The sequence below is a fragment of the Artibeus jamaicensis genome, unplaced genomic scaffold, assembly GCF_021234435.1.
Source record: "Artibeus jamaicensis isolate MK-2021 breed Jamaican fruit bat unplaced genomic scaffold, CSHL_Jam_final contig_1132, whole genome shotgun sequence".
Taxonomy (NCBI): Eukaryota; Metazoa; Chordata; class Mammalia; order Chiroptera; family Phyllostomidae; genus Artibeus; species Artibeus jamaicensis.
In genome coordinates, this window is record NW_026521221.1 from 6621017 (window position 1) to 6640073 (window position 19057).

General features: G+C 53.0%; 1 protein-coding gene across 3 annotated transcripts; it reads right to left on the minus strand.

Moving 5' to 3' along the window:
* Nucleotides 1-823: 823 nt before the first annotated feature.
* Nucleotides 824-18601, minus strand: BMF (Bcl2 modifying factor). 3 transcript variants are annotated; one of them, XM_053665573.1, is made up of 5 exons: nt 18469-18601; nt 17956-18054; nt 15517-15810; nt 13870-14030; nt 824-1012 (listed from the first exon to the last, which is right to left on the minus strand). In XM_053665573.1, exons 3-5 carry the CDS (start codon nt 15803-15805, stop codon nt 911-913), a joined length of 552 nt encoding a protein of 183 aa, XP_053521548.1. In that variant the 5' UTR covers nt 15806-15810; nt 17956-18054; nt 18469-18601; the 3' UTR covers nt 824-910. The 3 variants fall into 3 exon arrangements, with proteins under 3 accessions (XP_053521548.1, XP_037017628.1, XP_053521544.1); XM_037161733.2 differs by having other exon boundaries at nt 17956-18082; XM_053665569.1 differs by lacking the exons at nt 17956-18054; nt 18469-18601 and having other exon boundaries at nt 15517-15832.
* Nucleotides 18602-19057: the final 456 nt, after the last annotated feature.

Below are 19057 nucleotides of genomic sequence, written 5' to 3' on the forward strand. Positions count from 1 at the left end.
TAGGGCCAACTCTTCCAGGTGGGATGGCCACATCTCCCAGTCCCATTGCAGCCCTAGGCTGCTGATCCTGGGGGTGGAACGCAGGCTGTTGCTGGATCTTTGGAAAGAAGAGCTGACAAAGGCACAAGTTGCTGATGACAGCACGCTGACTGGCTATTTGGCTCATCCATGGCTGACGCCCAGCCAGTTCCAGGAAGCCAGAGGTGGCAGTGGTTCTGTACCTCAGGACCAATCCTGGGGCTTCCAAGTGGGACCAAGTCAGATTTGAGGCCTGTGGAAAAGTTTGGTTCATTCTGCGGCGTGTCTGAGGGGTCCTTGGAGAAACCCAGCCCTCCCTGAGGTCTGCTGGAGGTGACAGGGGCTGGGCAAGAATCCCTGATCCCTTGAGGCGGGCACTGGCGGGGCCACATGAGAACCCAGATACAGGTGGACTGGCCCAGTGAGGTCGCCATGCTCAGCTGGAAAGCCCCTGGCCTAGGCCCTGGCGGGTTAATGCCATGCAACTGTTCAGATCTCAGCCCCGTCCATGGTGGAAGGCTGACAGGTTTGGTGGAACCAGGAGTGAAATTCCGGTCTCCTGTTGCTTAACTGCGTTCCTATGGGTGAACCCCAGTCCAGTCATCAGAACGTGTCGCTGCCCGGCCATCTTCAACGGCTTCTGACTGAAGGGTCTGCGGTCAGAGCTCTTGGGAGGACCCCCATCGGAGCCCCATCAGCCTCCACTTCAACAGTGTTTGACAAAGGCCCCTACTCCTGGTGAAGGTCCTGAACAGGGAAAAAGGCCCCACTTGGGTATGTCCTATGTACACACAGAGATAAATTTTTAAAGATAAAAACAACTTCACAAGACATAGCGTCAGTCCTCGCCGATGTCCTTCAGTGGTGCCCCATTCCAAGAGGCAGCCCAGCCTCACCTGGGACCCGCCCCGTCCCTGTTCTCCTCTCCATTCAAGGCCAGGTTGTGCAGGAAGAGGAGGATCTGCCACCACATGCGATTTCGGTTCTGCTGGTGCTGAAAGGGAAAAAAAATCAGCATGACTCCTGAACGCAGCCTCAGATGACTCCTTATCATCTCCAACGAAGAAGGTGTGGACCAGCAGGTCTGGGGGGGCACTTTAACCCTATCAGTACGACAAACTTGGTGGGGGGGGGGCAAGAGAAGTGGCGACCAGGGGGAGATAGATAGTTGAGTTCTCTGAAAACAATTGCAGCTTTAACATTAAAAAGACAAGCCCAAGCTCTTTATGTACCGTGCACAAGAGGATTAAACTTTTTCCCCTGCTTGCAGGATTTTCCAGAGTTTAGCCAAGTGCTGCTTTTAATCAGATTGGCTTCTGAGCCCCTCAAACCTCAGCTGCACGAACAACAAACTTTCTTCAGAAAGAAAGAGAAGTGCCCTCCTCCCTCCCCCCACTCCATAGTAACACAGAGAACAAGGGGGAGAAGGGGGGCGCCTCCATCTGCAAGTGATTTGACACTGTGAAGGTCAAAGGGTTAATCTTCAATTTAAACCACACTGCTGAGGCAGCAAAAATCTGATTTCATCCAGTGCAAACACGCACACAGACAGACATACACACACACACACTTGTGCGCCCGCCCTCTCTCCCTTCCCAGCATCTCCGGCTCAGCGCTGCCCTTTTTATAGCTGCTCTTGACAGTAAGCCATAAATAACCCCTCTTGGAGCTCTTTCCTACTGACTGGAGCCAATTAAACGTTAAGCAAGAACATACTTGAAAACAAAACAAAAACAAAGAATGCACACTACTCTCTGGAGGTTATCCCAGGTCCTACTGTCAGGCCGGGAAGCTGGGGGCAAAGGTCAGGGGTCATCGACTCAGAGGGTTGTGGCTGGTGCCCCACCCACACAGGTACCATTTCCCTCAGGCCAGAAGAGGCCAGGAGGGCACTGAGGGGTGCTGGAAGAAGCGGTCTTTGTTCTCTCTTTGTCTACCAGGGCAGGAAGACTGGGGCTGGGGCCCTCTCCACAGGGTTCGCAGTGGACAGGGAGATAAAAACTTAGTGTGCAGAGAGAAACCAGTACAGGGGTACTGCACGGGTCCAGGCAGCAAGCGTGTTTGTGTCAAGGGGCGGGGCAGGGGAGGGCGTGGGGCTGGAGCCCTGTCTTGGACTGTCTTTAACAACTGCCCTGGCCACTACCAGGAGACCCCCAGTCAGACAGGATGAGGACAGAACTGGAAAGTGAGTCCAGGTCTCCCGACACCCAGAGCTTCGCAAGTACTTGGCACCGGACCAGCATGCAGGTTGTAGGGCCCCCTTTCACTCTGCCTTAGGCCACAGAGAGGTAAGAGAGGAGGCGCCAGCTCAGGCTGACCTCAGAGCCCGCCAACCCAGAAGGGAATGCCCCACGCCTGTGGTGATAGTATTCTTCTCTCCCCTGTGGAAGAGAGACTGGAAAACCCAGAAAGGTGAAGGCACAGCTACTGCTGGGAGGGGCAGGGAAATGGGGCTATGCCACAGAGGAGGCCTGGCGGACTCGGCTGGGGAGACTGAGGGCTTCCTTGTGTTTTGTAAACACAGATGAGTAAAAAGAGGAAACACACCCGGCTTAACAAAATCTGGTTACTGTAAAGCAGCGTGAAAATGGAATCGGCTGCAAACCTGAAGACTCGGGCCTGCAGCAGCTGGGCAGAGCACCCTCCCCTTCCCCACCCCAGCTGCTGCCCAGGACAGGTGCAAAGGTCATGTGGTGGAACAGGAGGAGATTCCAGGAAAACGACTGGTCCCTGGAGAGGCCAGTCGGCTGGAATTCCCGGTCTCCTCAGGTGCCGGTTAGAAAAGGCCAAGGAACAATAACAGCCATGATCATAACAATAACAGTAACATTAGGTGCGTAGGGCTGTTTTGAGTGTTTCCCATCTTTCCCTCTCTGAGTGTGGTCTGCGGACTAGCAGCTTCAGCACTGTCTGGGAGAGCTGATTAGATCTGAAATGCAGATCTACTGAATCAGAATGTGAACCTCTAACAAGATCTCCGGGTGACTCAGAGACACATTACAGTATTAGAAGCACCGCTTTATATACCCTGCACATGAAACTCCTTTGGCCCTCCCAAAAATCCTGTGAGGGAGGTATTATCTTATCACGCTCATTTCACAGAGGGGATCAGGGAAAGAGGTAACTTGGCCACACAGCTTGGTAAGTGCCAGGAACAGGGCTAAATCCAAACCACCTTTGACCCCTGAGCAATGTCCTTAACTAAGCCTCTGAGTGCCACCACACACACCTTTCTTTACACCCATTCTGGCACCCTCGTCCCCTTCTCTAACTCACCTCAAAACAGTACAACTTCCAGGGAAGGGAGATCACAATTCTATGATTTGGGGCTGGCCAAACCCCATCTCTGTATGCCTCAGTTTCTCCCCAAATTCCCCTAACGGAGGCTCCCTGCTCCCTGGGGTAACTTCCTGAGCCTAGGTCTCTGGGAATAAAGTAAGGCAGCACCCTCACTCCCATCACTGGGGGTGCTGGGGACCCAGAAACAGCTGTGAGCCAGACGGTGCCATCAGACGGGAAGGATGATGTCTCACAGGGAAACACAGGCAGGGCTAGGCACCTGGGGGCCGGGGCAGGGCCACCCTCTGGAAGGGTCTGGGGTTTGTGCAGCTGCCTGGGACAGACCTCAGGGACCATGAATTGGCAGGGAAGGCTCTGGGCCAGGAATAAGAGGACCTGGCTGTAGGCTGGGGACTCCCACCAGCCTGTCTGAATCCTCACTCTCCTTGCAAGCGAAATGCAGGATTCCCTGACTGTGTCACAGAATCCATGGAGGTGCTGCTGTAAATACACAGTCCCCAGGTCTCACCCAGACCCACTGGGTCAGAACCTCTAGGGAGGGGACCCAGGAATTTGTATATTGAACAAGCTCCTGGGTGATATTTTTTTTTAATCAGAAGTAACATTTATTGTATATTTTAGTCATAAGAGTAAACATGTTAACGGCAGGAAAATTGGAAAATACAAGAAATTACAGAGGAGAAATTAAAATCACTCATGATCCTACAACCTAGAATAAAACACGCCTTGATTTGATGTTTTCTTCACTCTCTTTCAACCTCTTCCCACCAGAGTAACGCCTTGGCCAAGTCAGAGGTAAAGCGGCCCAGGTGCTTCCACAGCAGCCAGGCCACAGACAGGCTTTTGGAAACTGTGGAGGTGCTTTCCACCCCTAAGGTTTGGCGATTCGGAGTGTGTCATCCACAATTAGCTTCAAGATCACAACTCAGAGCTCCAACAACTGAACCCGGTTAGCTGGGTGGAGGGTCTGGGTGGGCCTGGAGAACAGGCGCCCTCGTACAGAGTTAAGTTGGCGGCTGCAGCAGCGCTGAGACCAGCAAGAGCAGGCCTGGGAAGCCGCCTACAGCCCCAGCAGCCCTTCCTCTAGGCATGAGCAGATGCCAGACATATTCCACTTGGCCTTCTCCTGCACAGGGCAGCCCCCACAAGGCCCTTTTCTGAAGGGAAACCAAGCTGCCTCATATCGAGAGAATCAAAGAATACCCTGATTTTGAGGAGCAACAAAAAATATTTTAAAAAAAATTAAACAAAGGGCCCTGACTAGAAAGGAAAGAAAAAGGACTTGAAGAGAGGCCAGTGAGAAACAGTAAGAAGGAAGGAAATGAACATTCACCCAACAGGATGAAGCACACAAAGACACCAGAACACCAGAGAACATGGATCCTTCCAGAAGAGGGCGTGGAGAAGGGGAGGAGAGAGAGGGAACCAGGAAGGAGTGTGCTTGGCCTCTGACTCTCGGGACTTGGCACAGCACCCGGCGCACAATCTCAGATCAATGAGTGCAGACCCTGGAGCCAGGCCCAGCTCTCTCAGACTCGGCTGGAGCGTCCTGCAAGGAACAGGGAACCTGCAGAGTGGGCGTTCCCACACGCACAGCCAGGGTGCCCTCAGGACTAGGGGGCTGGGCTCCAGGGCCTGGGAAGCTGTGGGAATTTGAGCTTACACCAAAAGCCCTGAGATTCGGAATCTAGAGGATAGGACCATGGTGCAGAGGTAAAGAACAGAGATGAAGGCCCAAAGGAAGGAAGGAGTTCAAACCTGATGGGTAAAGGATCTTTTCTTCAGTTAAGAGAGCACAACCAGGCGTTAGGGGCCTAAGGTTTTTTCTCTGACGCAGTCCCACTTTCTTGCTGCGGTCAGGGTACGCAGGCAGTCAGACGATAAGCGTTCCAGTCACCCCCACTGTGTGCGAGGCACTGTGACCGAATGGGGGTTTATATTGAGTAGCAGGGAACTCTTAGGGACACGCAGTAGGTACTCAATAAGTACACGCTGGACCGAATACAGAAAAGTTAGCCTTGCAAGATAACCTCCTTGTCTGAGGCCAGGAATGACCGATGTCTGGCCAGGTCTAAGGATGTACTTGATGTGATAGTATCAGCCTCTCGCTTGGGGAGAGGCCCAACTAGTAAAAGGTCTTTTTTTTTTTTTAAAGCTAGCTGTGGTGTCTGACATGGTTGGATTACACAAATCAAACTCTGTTTCATCCCCCGTGGCCTCTGCCCTTAAGCACAAAGGTTGTTCCCTGCCCTCCCCAGATAAGAATCTCCCTCTGCCTCTCCCCTTCGGATCCAATTCACACCCGGGGGCTGGGGGGGGCTTGTGTGTTACCAGTGTCCAGACGCTCCAGCAGGAGCTAATTCACCCCAAAGAACCAGAGAAAGGAGCAGGGCTATGCTGTGGTCCTGCTTTAAAAGAACCCTGCAAATTTACCAAACAGATAGCAATTTATTATCTCTCATCCTTAGAACAGAGTACTTACTTATCTTACTGTTTGCTCCGCACAAAGATCTGGGACACAGAAGGGCAGGAATTATCAGTCCCTGACAGGGAGGCAAAGGCTCAGAAAAGTCACCCCAAGCAAATCAGTTGAGATGAGGGGTTATTCAGACCGCTGACTTCTCATTGCAGAGCTGTGTTCTATCACTAAAATACTACGGTGTGTTTATTCACATCATGGAAATAGTATTAACTTTTCAGAGTGAATCACAACTGAACTGCCTTCCCCAGTATGTTTAAAGACATTGTTTCCAGATCATTAAGTGTTTAGTAAGGATGCTGTGGACCAGAAAAAATAAACCTTTCAGGGCCAGAGCTGACTGCAGATCAAACAGAAATAAAGCTGAAACTGGTCTGAAATTATAACTTCAGGTCATGTTCTGAAACCATGCTTGGTTTCTTTAAAATGCAGGACTGCACATGCTCCAGTTAATGGGGAGACACACACTCTGCAGAGTGACATTTCCCTACCTGTTCCCTTTTCGCCATCCTACCCCATCCCCACCCTGGCAGGGCCGAAGGAAAGAGGCTGGCTGTTGAGAAGCAGGAATGGAGACAGGGGAGATTTCAGGAAAATTCTACCTGAAAGAAGGTGGGAAGATACTTTTGTTCAACTCAGCAAGCTTTTGTCAAGCACCCAATTGAGCTAAGGGTTATGAAGGATACAAAGATGAGCAACGTCAACTCTGTCCTCAATTATTTTACAGTCTGAAGGGGAGACAAGCCAGCACACAGACCGCATGTGACAGGACGCAGAGCAGGGTCAGGCCAAGAGGTGGGCGCACCATCGAGTTCTCACTGTCTGGCACGTGCTTGTGGAGGAGCAGGGTTGGGTCAGGGATGACTGTGGCCTTGGGATCAGTCAGATGGGTTCAGCTTCCAGTTCAGCCACTTAAGAGTGTAACCTGGGCACGTTATCTCACCTCTCTGAAGCTCACTTTCCTATCAGACGGGAACTTGGGGGTCTGGGAGTACCAGGTGACATGGTGATCAGGTGACCAAAACCTATGTGCCACAGAAGGCCTGATGGCTACACTGAACAAGCTCACCTCTCCTGGCCAGCGCAAGGGAAACCTGAGCCCACTTGGCTTTGCTGAGTTCTTCTCTCAACGCACTCTGTTCAACGCGCAGAGTTGAACAGAGTCCAGGAGCACTATCTTTGGAGCGGACTCATCCAGACCTGGGGAATTCCCTGACTTGTCACTGAGATAGGCCTCAGCAGCCAGAGGCAACTGGGCTCAGAATCCCAGGCTGCCACACTAAGCCAGAGATTCCGTGCCCCACAGGGTAGCCCCTGGAGCCCAGTGGGCCCACTGTTCCAGAACACTTCTGACCCAGATACCCAAGGAATGAGCAACAGAATGGCAAAATGGAAATGAAAATAATACTCCTTGCCAGAGCTTTCTTAGCTCGGCCAGCAGTGCTAATAGGACATTGAAGCCACAGGCCACTACCATGGCGAAGGGCAGCCTGGGGCCAGCAGGTTTTTCAGTCAAAGACAGGAGGATTTCCTCTACCGCAACTGGAGGCCACTGCCGTCAGCCACTGGGGGCTGGGGATGAGGCACAGGCCCCCAGGACCTTGCTTTGCACTTCCATGGCCTGGAGGCAGGAGCTACTGACTCCCTTCCCCACCTTCCCCTGTATGGTTCTGTGTTTCTGTTTCCCTCAGTCTGAGAACAGCTCCCGCAGACTATCAGGCAAACTCTTAAGAGCTCAAAAAGAACTGTAGTCAGTGTGACTGCTCTGGTCCAAGGCAAGGAAGAACGAGGACTGAGAAGGGGGTAGGTCTGCTGTGGGGCTACCGGGCTGTGTGGGAGGAACCCCAAGGCTCTGACTGCCCACTTGGGGCCTTTGCAGCTGGCTGTTCTTGTCCCCACCTGGGACTGATTTCTTGAATGGGGCAAAGTAAGCGGACCACAGAGGATGGCTGGACCCCGCTTTCCACAACCACACAAGGACTGTTCTCGTTCTGGTGTTGGAACACGCCCTCTTGGTTGCCAGATGTGGATCAAAAGGCAAAGTACACTTTTTTTGTTCTTCTTTTTTAGTGCCTTCCCCAAACCCCTCCTCTCATCGCCCCCCACCTCCAAGAAAAACAACAGCAACAAAACAAAGCCAATTCCCACCCCCACGGTTTGCCTTGGTGAGGAGGGAGTAAAGTGTCCCTAACTGCAAGACCCTTCTCCTAGAAGAGAGTAGTCAGGTGCAGTCGTGTGGGGAACTCAGCCTCTAGTCAGCCGGGCTGATGACTCAGAAGCTAAATATAGTGAACGATATAAACAGAGCCAGCCGCAGAGCAAACACAGGGCCTCCGAGCCCTTGCACTGGCTCTCACGCACAGCGGCTTTCCACGGCCCCTCCCCCAGCCTCACGCTTCCAGGCACTGTCCTAGGTGGACCTCCCACTCCTGGGATGGAGGCTGGCTTATTGGGGCCCTTCTCACTTTAAGGCAAATCTCTGGGGCTCCTGCCCAGGGCCGTCCCATCTAAAGCCTGAACAACCTCACTAGCCACAGTCTGAGCTCCAGAAAACCACTCGATAACAAGGAGAGCATCTCAAAGGGTCAGGAAGCAGTCAGGGGCTCCCTGAACAAAGCGTCCAGGCTGCTGGCCGAGGAACAGCTGGTCACTAAACCATGCCAAGGGCACCCTGCCCAAAGAGCTCCCCAAGAACTACAAAGGCAGGTCCAAGTGAAATCCTAAAATCTTTTTCCCCCCACAGCCTGAATAAGTTTATGCTTCATTGTATTTCAAATCATCATGAAATAATTTAAGTAATGCCGGTCTCTTTATGTCCAGTCTGGGAATGGAAGAGCTGTAAGCAGTCAGCATTTGTCTATATACTTAGGCGCACAAGTAAGCTAGGGATGGCGGCAACACTCGGCTACAGTTGTTGGAGAAGCCCATTCAGGACGGAACTGGTTCTTGGTTGTCAGCAGTCGCTACTTTTTAATCAGGACAAATAATCAGCAATGGAACAGATTATCTTGAGAGGGGATCACAGGACTGACTAATTGGAGGCCAGAAGCCTGACTGGTGGTTCACCTCCCGTTCAGAGTCTAGGGCAGAACAGTGGGCTGGCAAAGTCTAGAGGTGGAACGGCCGGTTACGCCACTCCTTAAAGCCCTTTTCCCAAACCACCTCGATGCTTTCCTCAAACCAGGTAAATCATCTTTTGGCACATTTCAAAAAGTGTGAAACTGTCCATTCCTTAATAGTTAGTTATATGTTTTACAATTGCCGAAGGGCTTTCACATCAATTCTGTGAAGTAAGTATCAGAAACCAAGGCTCAGAGAAGATAAATGATTTGCCTCTGAACACAGTTCTCGCTAAGTGACAGGGATGGGACCTGAACCGGGATCTGCCTCTAAGTCCAGGACCCTTTCTGCAATATTGCAACTAAAGATGGTTTCAACCGAGTGGCTGCAATTTTTCTCAGATTTCAATTTTCCAGAAAGTCTAATTACTGCTCAAGGAATTTCCAAATCTGACCGCTCTGAATGGAGCCTCTCCTTGTCCAAGTGAAAAAAGCCATTTCCAACATGAAAATTCCAGCCCTCCCTTAGCTTTACTCAACAGTCTACAGTAGCTACTTTTTTTTTATAGGGTTCTTGGCTTCTTAACATTGTCCAAAAATACCCCTACAAATTTAAAGATGGTACCATTGGGACAGGAGACTTTCTCCAGGGGAAGGGACACAAACCACTGCCCATTCTTAGGCCCATGCTGGAACAGAAGAAAGCTGGGACTCACTTGTTCGGACCAGAGAGCCATGAGCTCAGTGAGGAAGCAAACCTGCACCGCCTCTTCCCTGCAGGAGCTGGACGGAGGGCGCCCTCACAGAGCCTGAGTCAAGGTGGGTCACAGTCGACACACCACCAGAGGTCACCTGCTCACAGAGGAGTAAAGAGAAGAGGGGACCCTTCAACTCCAGACCCAGCCAAAGGAAGGTGGAGTGTGTGACTAGGTTTGGAAAGGCTTTTGCTTCTACTCACTCTGCCTCCAACTATCTGGTTGCTTTGGAGACCCGAAGAGCCAAGAGCAAGCACCTCGCTGACACTGATCGGCCTCTGATCCCCTTGCTGGTTGGTCCAGAGGAGCCACCCGGAACTAACCACTTGGGTACCCAGGCCAGACCTGCATGCTCTTTGGGAAATATGCTGGGAGAGTTTATGGCCACCATAAACGGACACCTTTTCAATCTGGGGCCATGCTGATACACTCAATTTGCCACAGTGACATCCCGTAACATACTACCCGTCATCACACCCCTCCCTCAGCTCCAAATTTCCTAGGCAGCAGGTTTCCCGTGATACGGAATGGGAATACCTGAGGTTCAAACCAGGGACAAAAGGCAGAACTCTCACTGCCTACAGGACTCAGGGATCAATGGCCACTGTCTGGCTCTGGGACACCATCCCAGATAAAGGAGAAAGAAGAGGCACAGGCCCCCTCAACTTCCGACTCCCTCTTGGGTTGTCTTTCATGGCTCCCCAAACTCAGCCTACAATGATGGGGAATGACCATCGCTCTCTGAGGGGAATGCACAAGGCCAGAGCCCACAGCTGCACAGCGTGGACATGGATTTCTGTGGACATGGGCAGGCAGAGGGGGCCTCAGGGATGGCAGTGATGGGTGGGGTGGGGAACGTGAGGGCTGATCAGGATTATAAAGAGACAAAAGGAAACAAGCATTAAAGAATACCTACTGTGTGCCTGGAATTTTCACAGGTATCATCTCACTTAAACTTCGCCGTAAAATTCTGTGGTATTAGCTCAAATTTACAGAAGAGGAAATAGGCTTTGCGAGGTCAAGTGACCTCATGATGGCTAGCAGACATGAAAAGTGGTGTTTAAACCCAAGATTTCTGACTTTATACTTACAGCCTGAAGACTTAATCCCAAACCACTTCCTTCCTAGGGCCTCAGTTTTCCTACTGTAATGATGAGAGAGGTGCACAGGGAAGGAAGGTGAAGGGTAAGAATGCAGGGGTGCTGGTGGCACTTTTTATTGTAAAGATGCACATCTTCTCAAGGAGTGTGTATCTTTTTTTTTAAAGATTTTATTTAGCCCTGGCTGGTGTAGCTCAGTGGATTGAGCACGGGCCTGCGAACCACACGATCACGGTTCGATTCCCAGTCAGGACACATGCCTAGGTTGCAGGCCAGTTCCCAGCAGGGGATACACGAGAGGCAACCACACATTGATATTGGCATCATCTAAAGATACCTCTTTAGATGTATCTAAAGATACATTACCTCTAAAGATAAATAAATAAAATATTTTTTAAATATTTTATTTATAAATAAATTTTTAAAAATATTTTACTTATTTATCTTTAAGAGGGAAAGGGAAGGAGAGAGGGAGAGAAATATCAATGTGTGGTTGCCTCTCATGGGTCCCCTGCTGGGAACTGGCCTGCAACCTAGGCATGTGCCCTGACTGGGAATCGAACCGCGATCGTGTGGTTCGCAGGCCCGCGCTCAATCCTCCGAGCTACACCAGCCAGGGCCCAATAGTACTTTTTAGATGTGAAATATTACACTGTAGTTTATGTAATAACCAAGTTCAGAAAATGACTCACGCCCCGGCTGGTGTGGCTCAGTGGATTGAGCGCAGTCTGTAAACCAAAGGATCACCAGTTTGATTCCCAGTCCGGGCACATGCCTGGGTTTCAGGCCAAGTCCTCAGTGGGGGCCACAGGAGAGGCAACCATACATTGATGTTTCTCTCCCTCTCTTTCTCTCTCCCTCCCCTCTCTCTAAAAATAAATAAATAAAATCTTTAAAAAAAAAGAAAATGACTCACTTAAAACTAGCTGCTAACAGGTCTTAGGTGTGCTATTATTCCTGGCCCTTCCCCCAGGGCAAGCTCCTGGTGAAGGTCTTGTGAACAGGGTTAGCGGGGAGGAGGGGGTGTAAAGCAAGAGGCCGCCACAGACAAAAAGCCTAGTTCTTTGTAATGGAAAATCTGGGGAAACCAGCTCTGGGCTAGAAAGGCTTCCCTGACCGCAGATCGCAGTAGGTAGCTGGCAGGTAGATGAGGAGCTCGGAGAACTCATGAGCCAGATATGGGGCGAGGGGCAAGCAGGGAAGACTCGTTTAGAGTTAGTTCTCCTGCTCTACTCCTCCTCCGACCCGGCCGAGGTAGCTCTGGCTGGGAGGACAGCATCCTGCCCAGGGCTGAACCATGACCTCGAAGAGGCAACCTGGACTGGGCTGGGGGAATGATGCCAAGCAGCAAAGAGCAGGGTCGGACCTTGGGATAAAGGTCGCCTCTCCTCCTGTTCGGGACTGTGTAGGGAAGAAAGGGCCCTGGGCTGTGGTCCAGTCCTATCCTCCGGCCTGCCCCCAAGCCTACGGGAGCTCACTAGTAGATGGGGGAATATTCTGGGAAATGCATGTTGAGAGAGACAAGGTCTGTTGGAAATTTTAAAAGCTGCCTTCCAGACAGTCCTCTAGACAAGTCCAGGAGACCCACAGGCACCGCGTCCTCCATCAGCTCCAGCACCAGGACTGGGAGCTGGACGCTGGATCAGCCACAGGCCTGGACAACCAGGGCTGAGTGAATGGGCAGGAAGGAGGCCAAGGGAAAGAAATCAAGAATCAGAGTGAGTCCACACATGGACTGAAAGGGAAACTCTAAGCCAAGTTTCCACAGAAAAATCAAAGGACAGACTAGAGACTGGGGTTTGGGGCCAGAAGAGGAGGCCAAGCTGCCTTATTATCTAAGCACAGGGCCACCCTCCCTTCCTGATCACGAAGGGGCTGGGAGAGCCCACCGGGGCCAGTTCTAGACCCACATTTCCTTCAGAAGCCCTTGGCAGAAGGCACTAACCATATCTAACTCTTGATGGCCTCTTCTCACGAGACCCAAAGTCAATTTCTCTTCCCCCTGGTGCTGGCAATGGTTTGGTTCCTGAGTCAAACCTACAACTACCAATGGCTCTCCCGCCCCCACTAACCTGAAGTGACCCATCGAACCTCAGGGTCTTGCCCAATCGTGGTGTTATTTATTTTTCTGATTTCTAGACAGACAGACAGACACACACACACACACACACACACGCACGCACGCACGCACACAAAATCTTGCAGGCCAGAGACAATGTCCCAGGGGGCAAGGAATGTGTTCATTTCCAGGTGTCAAGCCTCTGCTTCAGCTTCAGTGGTGGTTGTACCAGCACAGATCAGCCTGGGGCTCCTCTCCCTGCCTGGGCAGCCCTCCAGAAAGTCAGCCCAGAGAGGAAGGGTTAAGTGCCTGGGGGGCACCCAGATGGGGCTGCAGAGCAGGGCAGCCTCCAGCCCGTGGCACGACTGCTCCTCCAGCACGAGCCTGCCAGCCGCCGCCTTTGTTGACGGACTCTGCCACATGCTCGACTGACACGGACCGCCCCGCCCTGGCGGGGCTGGTGCCAGGCTGCCGGCCAAGCTCCCGGCCAAGTGCCCGGCCTCGGGTCTGGAGAGACTCTCTGAGGTACACTCTCCAGAGTCCCAGGCCCCAGTTCCCAGACAGAGACAATGAGGAGCAGCCTCCCCAGCTGGAAAGTGTCAGGTTACAACCGGTTCCACCACTTTCCCCCACTCAGGCCCATCCCTCAGCCTTGGTTACTCAGTTCCCACTGCACCTCAGCCAGGCACCCCCAACTGTCCATTTTCACTGCGGCACCCTGAAAATCGTCCCCTTAGGTAAAGGATGATCTCCCCACTCTGGCTTCAAGAAGGCCAGTTTGTCAAGCAAGGCTGCAAAAAGCCATCCCATTTGCCAGGAAGGAAGGATGGTAGCATCTTCCCACAAACCAATCTTACAGAACCTGAGCCGAGAGTGGGCAGATAACAAACTGGGAGCTGAGAGACAGGGCCGGCCTGCTCATCCAACAGGGCCTACCCAGTCCTCAGGAATCACATCAGTCAAGGCCAAAACTCTGGGACCATATCCTTGAGGTCTGGCAAAACAGAGCTGCAGAGGCAGGTCCCAGCCCCCCAGCCCCAGCAGACTGAAATCTCACCACCCCACCCCACCCTACCCCACCCCACGGCCCCACGCCTACTTGCTGCATATGAAGCCGATGAAATTGGTCTGCAATACACTGAAGCTTTCTGGCGATCTGTATCTCTGCTCGATGTTGCCACTGTCCTTCGGGGGGCTGCTCACCGAGGGGCAAGCCTGCAGGGAAACTGGCAGGGAGAGGGAGCCGGTAGCCAGCATTGCCTGCAAAGACAGAGGGCCCACATCTCAGCATTCTCCGTGACTGCCCCTTCCTCCCCATGCCTAACGCTCCTGGCAGAGGCCTGGGCAGAGGCCTTATCAGGGCAGCCTGCCAAATCTGGACAACCTGCCGTGCTTGCTGCCTAAGTGTATAAAAGTTGATGCTGAGAGAATACAAGGGGATGGCTCCAGACTCCCCTTCGGTTCTCCATTAGCTGGCAGTGCCACAGCAAAGGTAATAGTGTGGGTGAGCATGCCAACCTTCTGTCCTTCTTTACCAAGCTATTCTTGACCACAATTTATTATTCAGGTAGCAGCAGGTTCAAGTTCTTCTCTGGAAAAGCACTGGAGGCAGGTCTCCAGAGACCCTGGGTTTAGCAAAGCAAGGAACACAGAAACAGAAAACCAAAATGTGTCTTCACTTTTTAGTGTAGCAGAGGAAGGCTGGTCTCAAAGTTCTTAAAGACCTGGTCTCTTCAGGTCTTAAAGTTCTGGACCATGGTACAAAAACTAGGGAGAGAAAACTCCTCACACCCCCAGAATAGCCAAGTTCCTCTCTGGAGGCAGCCCCAGGCAAGACCTGAAGATGTGCGATCCACACTTACCAAGTGCTGGTCATCGAGCTGCCACTAGGGGCACCCACCCACCAGCCTCCTCCCTCCTTTCCCTCATCCCGCCAGAACTGCTGCCGGTTACCCTACCGGTGAGCTCCCTCCGGGAATAACTGCAGCGTCTGCCCAAGCTGTCCATCAGACCCAGCAAGAGAGCCTCTGAACCTTTCCCCTCCCTCCCTAAGCTATTGTGCTAAAAGAAGAAAACAGTGTCTAACCTTGCCCTTTTGCCAGAAGAGGGCATATTGCTCACAAAACAAACCATTTAAGTCCACAAATGAAGGGGTCTTGTCCCACTGAGCCTTGGAAACAGCCCCTCTGCTGGCATGGAGCCTAGGCAGTCCCAACATCTTTTTCCAGTTCCCCTGCCAAGCACAGCAAGTCCCAAGTGACAACTGGAGGACACCTTCTGCCTTTAGAAACCTTCTGCCCCAGAACCAGCTGGGTTTTTCCCCTTTGCTGTCAACAGCGAGTCACAGAACCCCCAACCTTCTCCAGAGCAACACCAGCTACTTTATGGAAGGTATATCACTGCTACCAGGACACAAAGGTGGGACCACTCTCCGGGCCACAGGATGTAAAAACTGAGGCTCAGGTACCCCCTCTCCAACCCAACAAGACACCATGGACCCAAGGATCCCTCCAGAAAGGGACAAAAGAACAGAAGTAATGGCAGGGCAAATTGCCCTTCTTGGTGCCCAGGGAGCACAGGTAAGGAGCAAGGACAAGCAGAAAGGCAGCAGGTGAGAGCTGAGGAAATCAATAGCCCCTGCTGCTCACTTTGGGGAAGGAAATAGCAAAGGGCAGGTTAGGGGAGGGAAAGTCCCCTCTTTTCCCCAAGCCTCTATGGGAGGAGCCCTGAGGCTATGAGCACTCACCATAAAAGAGTCGCTGGGGTTCCTCGGTCACCCCACAAGGCAGCATGACACCCTGGCTCGGGGAGGCTGGACTGAGGGTCTGAGTGGCCTTGTCTTCCTGGCTGGTGGGTCGAAGCCCAGGGCCACAGCAGTGGGTGAGGGGGAAGAGCTGCAGGCGGCTGAGGGGGCAGTCCAGCTGGCTCTGGGCAAACAGGTCAGCAGAGGGCAAGCTCCCAGGCTGGGTCCCCAGCTCATCCTCTGGCTGAAACACATCATCCTCCAGCTCCTCCACACACTGAGGTGGATCCATCTCCCCTGTTAGGGTGTAATAAGGCATCCAGGATGCTATCCCTTCTAAGCCAACCCTGAGGTGGGGGCCCTGGAGGGGGGCCCTCCCCTCCCCTCCCTTCCTTCTTCCCTCTTCTTCCTTCCTATCTTGGGAAGTGGGGACAGGTACCGATGGCTGATAACCCTGGTGATATAGTACTGCCAAGGGTGACACTTGTCCCCAAATGTGGACTGCCTCACTGTTCAGGGACTCTCTGCACCTCTTTCCTGAGACCAACCAGAGCCAACCTTCCCTCAACCTCTTCTTCTGACCTAGCAGGTCACAGTCATGAACTTTGACTGCTATGGGCTCTGAGCAATAGCATGGGTATGATCAGCTGCTACAAGCGCTCTGAGTACCTGGGGAAATGTCAACAAGACTAGGACTCTGAGAGTGGCTGTGGGAGGGCAGAAGGGTGCTGCAACTGGCTGTACACACAGAGCTCACAACACTGTCTCACACTCACTGCCCTGAGCAGTAACAACCACCGAGTCTGAGCTGAGCTCCAGGCTCAGCAATAAAAACAAAAGCCAGTCAGCAATCTTAGAGAAGCCAGGTTCCCTCCAAACCTGCTAAGCCCCGCCCAGCTGCCCATCTAGTCTAGTCTCCACCCCCAGCTTGCTCAACACAACAAACAGGCTCCCTGGTGTGTGGTAAGAGTGTGTCCTGGGAGAGAGAGGGAAGAAAAACCCAAATTAGTCATTGCAGCTGCCCTCTTAGCGCTGGGTGGGAGAGCAGTGTGCCCACCACAGCTTGGCCTGGAGGGTAGGGTTAGGAGAAGTGGCCAGCCTCCCCCAGCTCAGTCCACTCACTAGTTTCCATGACTTCAAATCTCTCCCCACAGCTTACCATTCCTGCCAGTGCTGAACCTGAGATTGGTACATCCTGCCTCACAGGAGGAAGTGAAATTTGGCCCTTTCTCTGTGACCTCACTCACTGCCTATACTACTCAGGTTGTTGATATGAGTTTCTTGGTAATAAAGAAGTTCCTTTGGCTTCACCTGATGACTCTTGGAAGTCTGACCTTGGAGCCACCTAGCATCTTGAGTTCCCAAAGCAGCCCCCTACATACACACTAGGAACCCCACAGAGTCCCTGGAGCAGCCAGAAGCAACAACCTGAATGGTTAAGGATACAGAGAAACAATGTTTGTCACTGCCAGATTCAATTAGAGATCCCCTGGGAATTCTGCCTCCCAGTCTCCTGCTTTGAAGAACAAGCCAAATGGTCTGTGGGTTGATAAAGTACTTAAAGAAATCTCAATTAAACTCAGAAATCCTGGCTTTCCCAAATGCAAGCTATCTGAGATGCTTGCTTCAAGTCTCCCTCCATCCCATCTAGTCCTGAAGCTATGGTCCTATTCTCTCTGCCCTCCTCCCTGGAGAGTGAGGAGATGCCCACTTGGAGGGCAAAACAGGCACCTGATGTTCTTTGAATAGTTTTTCCCAAAGCGGGGGTGGGAGAACTTCAGCTTATCAGCACTAGGAAACAAAGTTTCCTGCTGAAAAGACCAAAGGCTGTCCTGCTAGTCACCTGGCAAGGGCTCCCCTCCTGCCCCCTTCAACCTTCACTTGGCAAGCTGGCAATCCCAACCTAAGAGAAGGGGCCCTCCAAAGCCAATCACAAGCAGGACTCATTGTCTTGGTTCTTCCTTTGAAGCCCATTACCTTCCCCTCCCCCTCCCAGCAAAGCCCCAAAGTTCAACCCATGCTTGGCCTGGATTGTGGGGGAGGTACAGCCAGAGGGTGTGGCTCTCCCAGCTGAGGGACCCTTCCCACTCTACAGAAACTTAAGGTGGAAGCCTCCGGAGGGGTATCGGGCAAGGTCAAGTGTAAAGTGGGATACAGTGGAGAGACCCTCTTCTCCCCCTCCCCAGACCTGAAGAGGTGATGTTCAAACTGGTAGGAGGAACACTTCCTAAGAGCTTTGCTAGGGAAGGCTTTATTCCTAGCAAGGGGAACTAAAGCCGCTGTTGCCAACCCAGCCGCTACGGGCTCTAACAGAGATGCTGAACTTAGACTCCTCCTCCTAGGAGAAGGCGGCAGACAGACACTCTGAACCTCAACAGGGACTAAAATCTGGGAACGCTCACATACACACTCACACTCACTTTCACACAACACACAGCAGACCTGGGTGACTCCAGGAGAGAGTCTCAGCCTCCGAGTCGTGATGCCAGGGCTCCGCGCCAGGGTCCAGCGTGACGAGCACTCAGGGGCTTGGCGCCCGGACTCAATTGGGAAGGAGGGAAAAGCCCAGCTGTTAAGGAGAGGGGCCTTCAGACTCCGCAAGGAGGCAGGACGCCCCAGAACTCTCTGCCCTACCCCAAAGTAAGATCCAAGGACCGGGCGGTTCTCTGGCGACCAGGTCAACTGAGCAGTGCGCTGCAGGTTCCCCTGCCCACCTGGACCCAACTCCTTGGTCTCTCAAGTGCTGCAAACCCCAAATCGCCTCGTGAAGCAGCGCACCTAGATGTGGACTCTGCACCCCGTGCCCGCAGCCCAGCGCCCCAGTCCTTCGTGGTCACCCCAGACACCCGCAGCCCAACCCTTCCCGGGCCCCCACGCGCAGCGCGACTCCTCTCCCCATTTCCCCGAGGAGGTACGATCGAACTCCGCCCGGCTCCCGGCCGCCCGGGCGCTCACCGGGCTGTAACGGGAGGCGGGAGGCGCAAACAGGGGCGGCAGCGGCAGCGGGCGGGCGGGCGCGGAAGGAGGCCACTCGGCACCTCGCGGTATTGTTTCCAAAATACGCCCGCTCTGGGCATCCCGCAAACAGCTGATGAGGCCCCGCCTCCAACGCGTCACGCCGACGGCTGGCCAATGGTGAGTGGAGCCTCAAGTCCCGGGCTGGGCGGCTGCCAGGGACAGTCAAGAATGTACGAACCTTCCCTTGGAAATATTGCAAGGGGCCGAGCAAAATTCTGACCCACGCCAGAAACGCAATTATTGCGAGGTCGTCCCCGCAGATTCTGTTCCTTATGTAGCCTCAGGAAGCAGTAGAAGGTCCGCGAGCCCTATTAGGATCGAGCGAGAGGGCGCCAAAGTGACTTTTGTCTTCTTCCTCGGGAATGGGCAGAATAGACTCAGCATCCAGACAGGGAGGGGCGGGGAGACAGAGAGCATTTAGACGCGGCGCGGCTGGCGGCGTCCAGTGGGTTCTGGTGCGGGTCCCTGTGGATCCCAGCCGGGTGGCAAAGCACCCCCCCACTCACCGAACTAGTCTGGGGAAAAC

Excerpts from the sequence above, each read along its gene's own strand:
- BMF (XM_053665569.1), bottom strand. The coding sequence starts at position 15,832 with ATGCCTTATTACACCCTAACAGGGGAGATGGATCCACCTCAGTGTGTG. Across the intron at positions 14,031-15,516 it reads ACCCCAGCGACTCTTTTATG|GCAATGCTGGCTACCGGCTC; the intron begins GTGAGTGCTCAT and ends CTGTCTTTGCAG. Across the intron at positions 1,013-13,869 it reads ATCGGCTTCATATGCAGCAA|CACCAGCAGAACCGAAATCG; the intron begins GTAGGCGTGGGG and ends TTTCCCTTTCAG.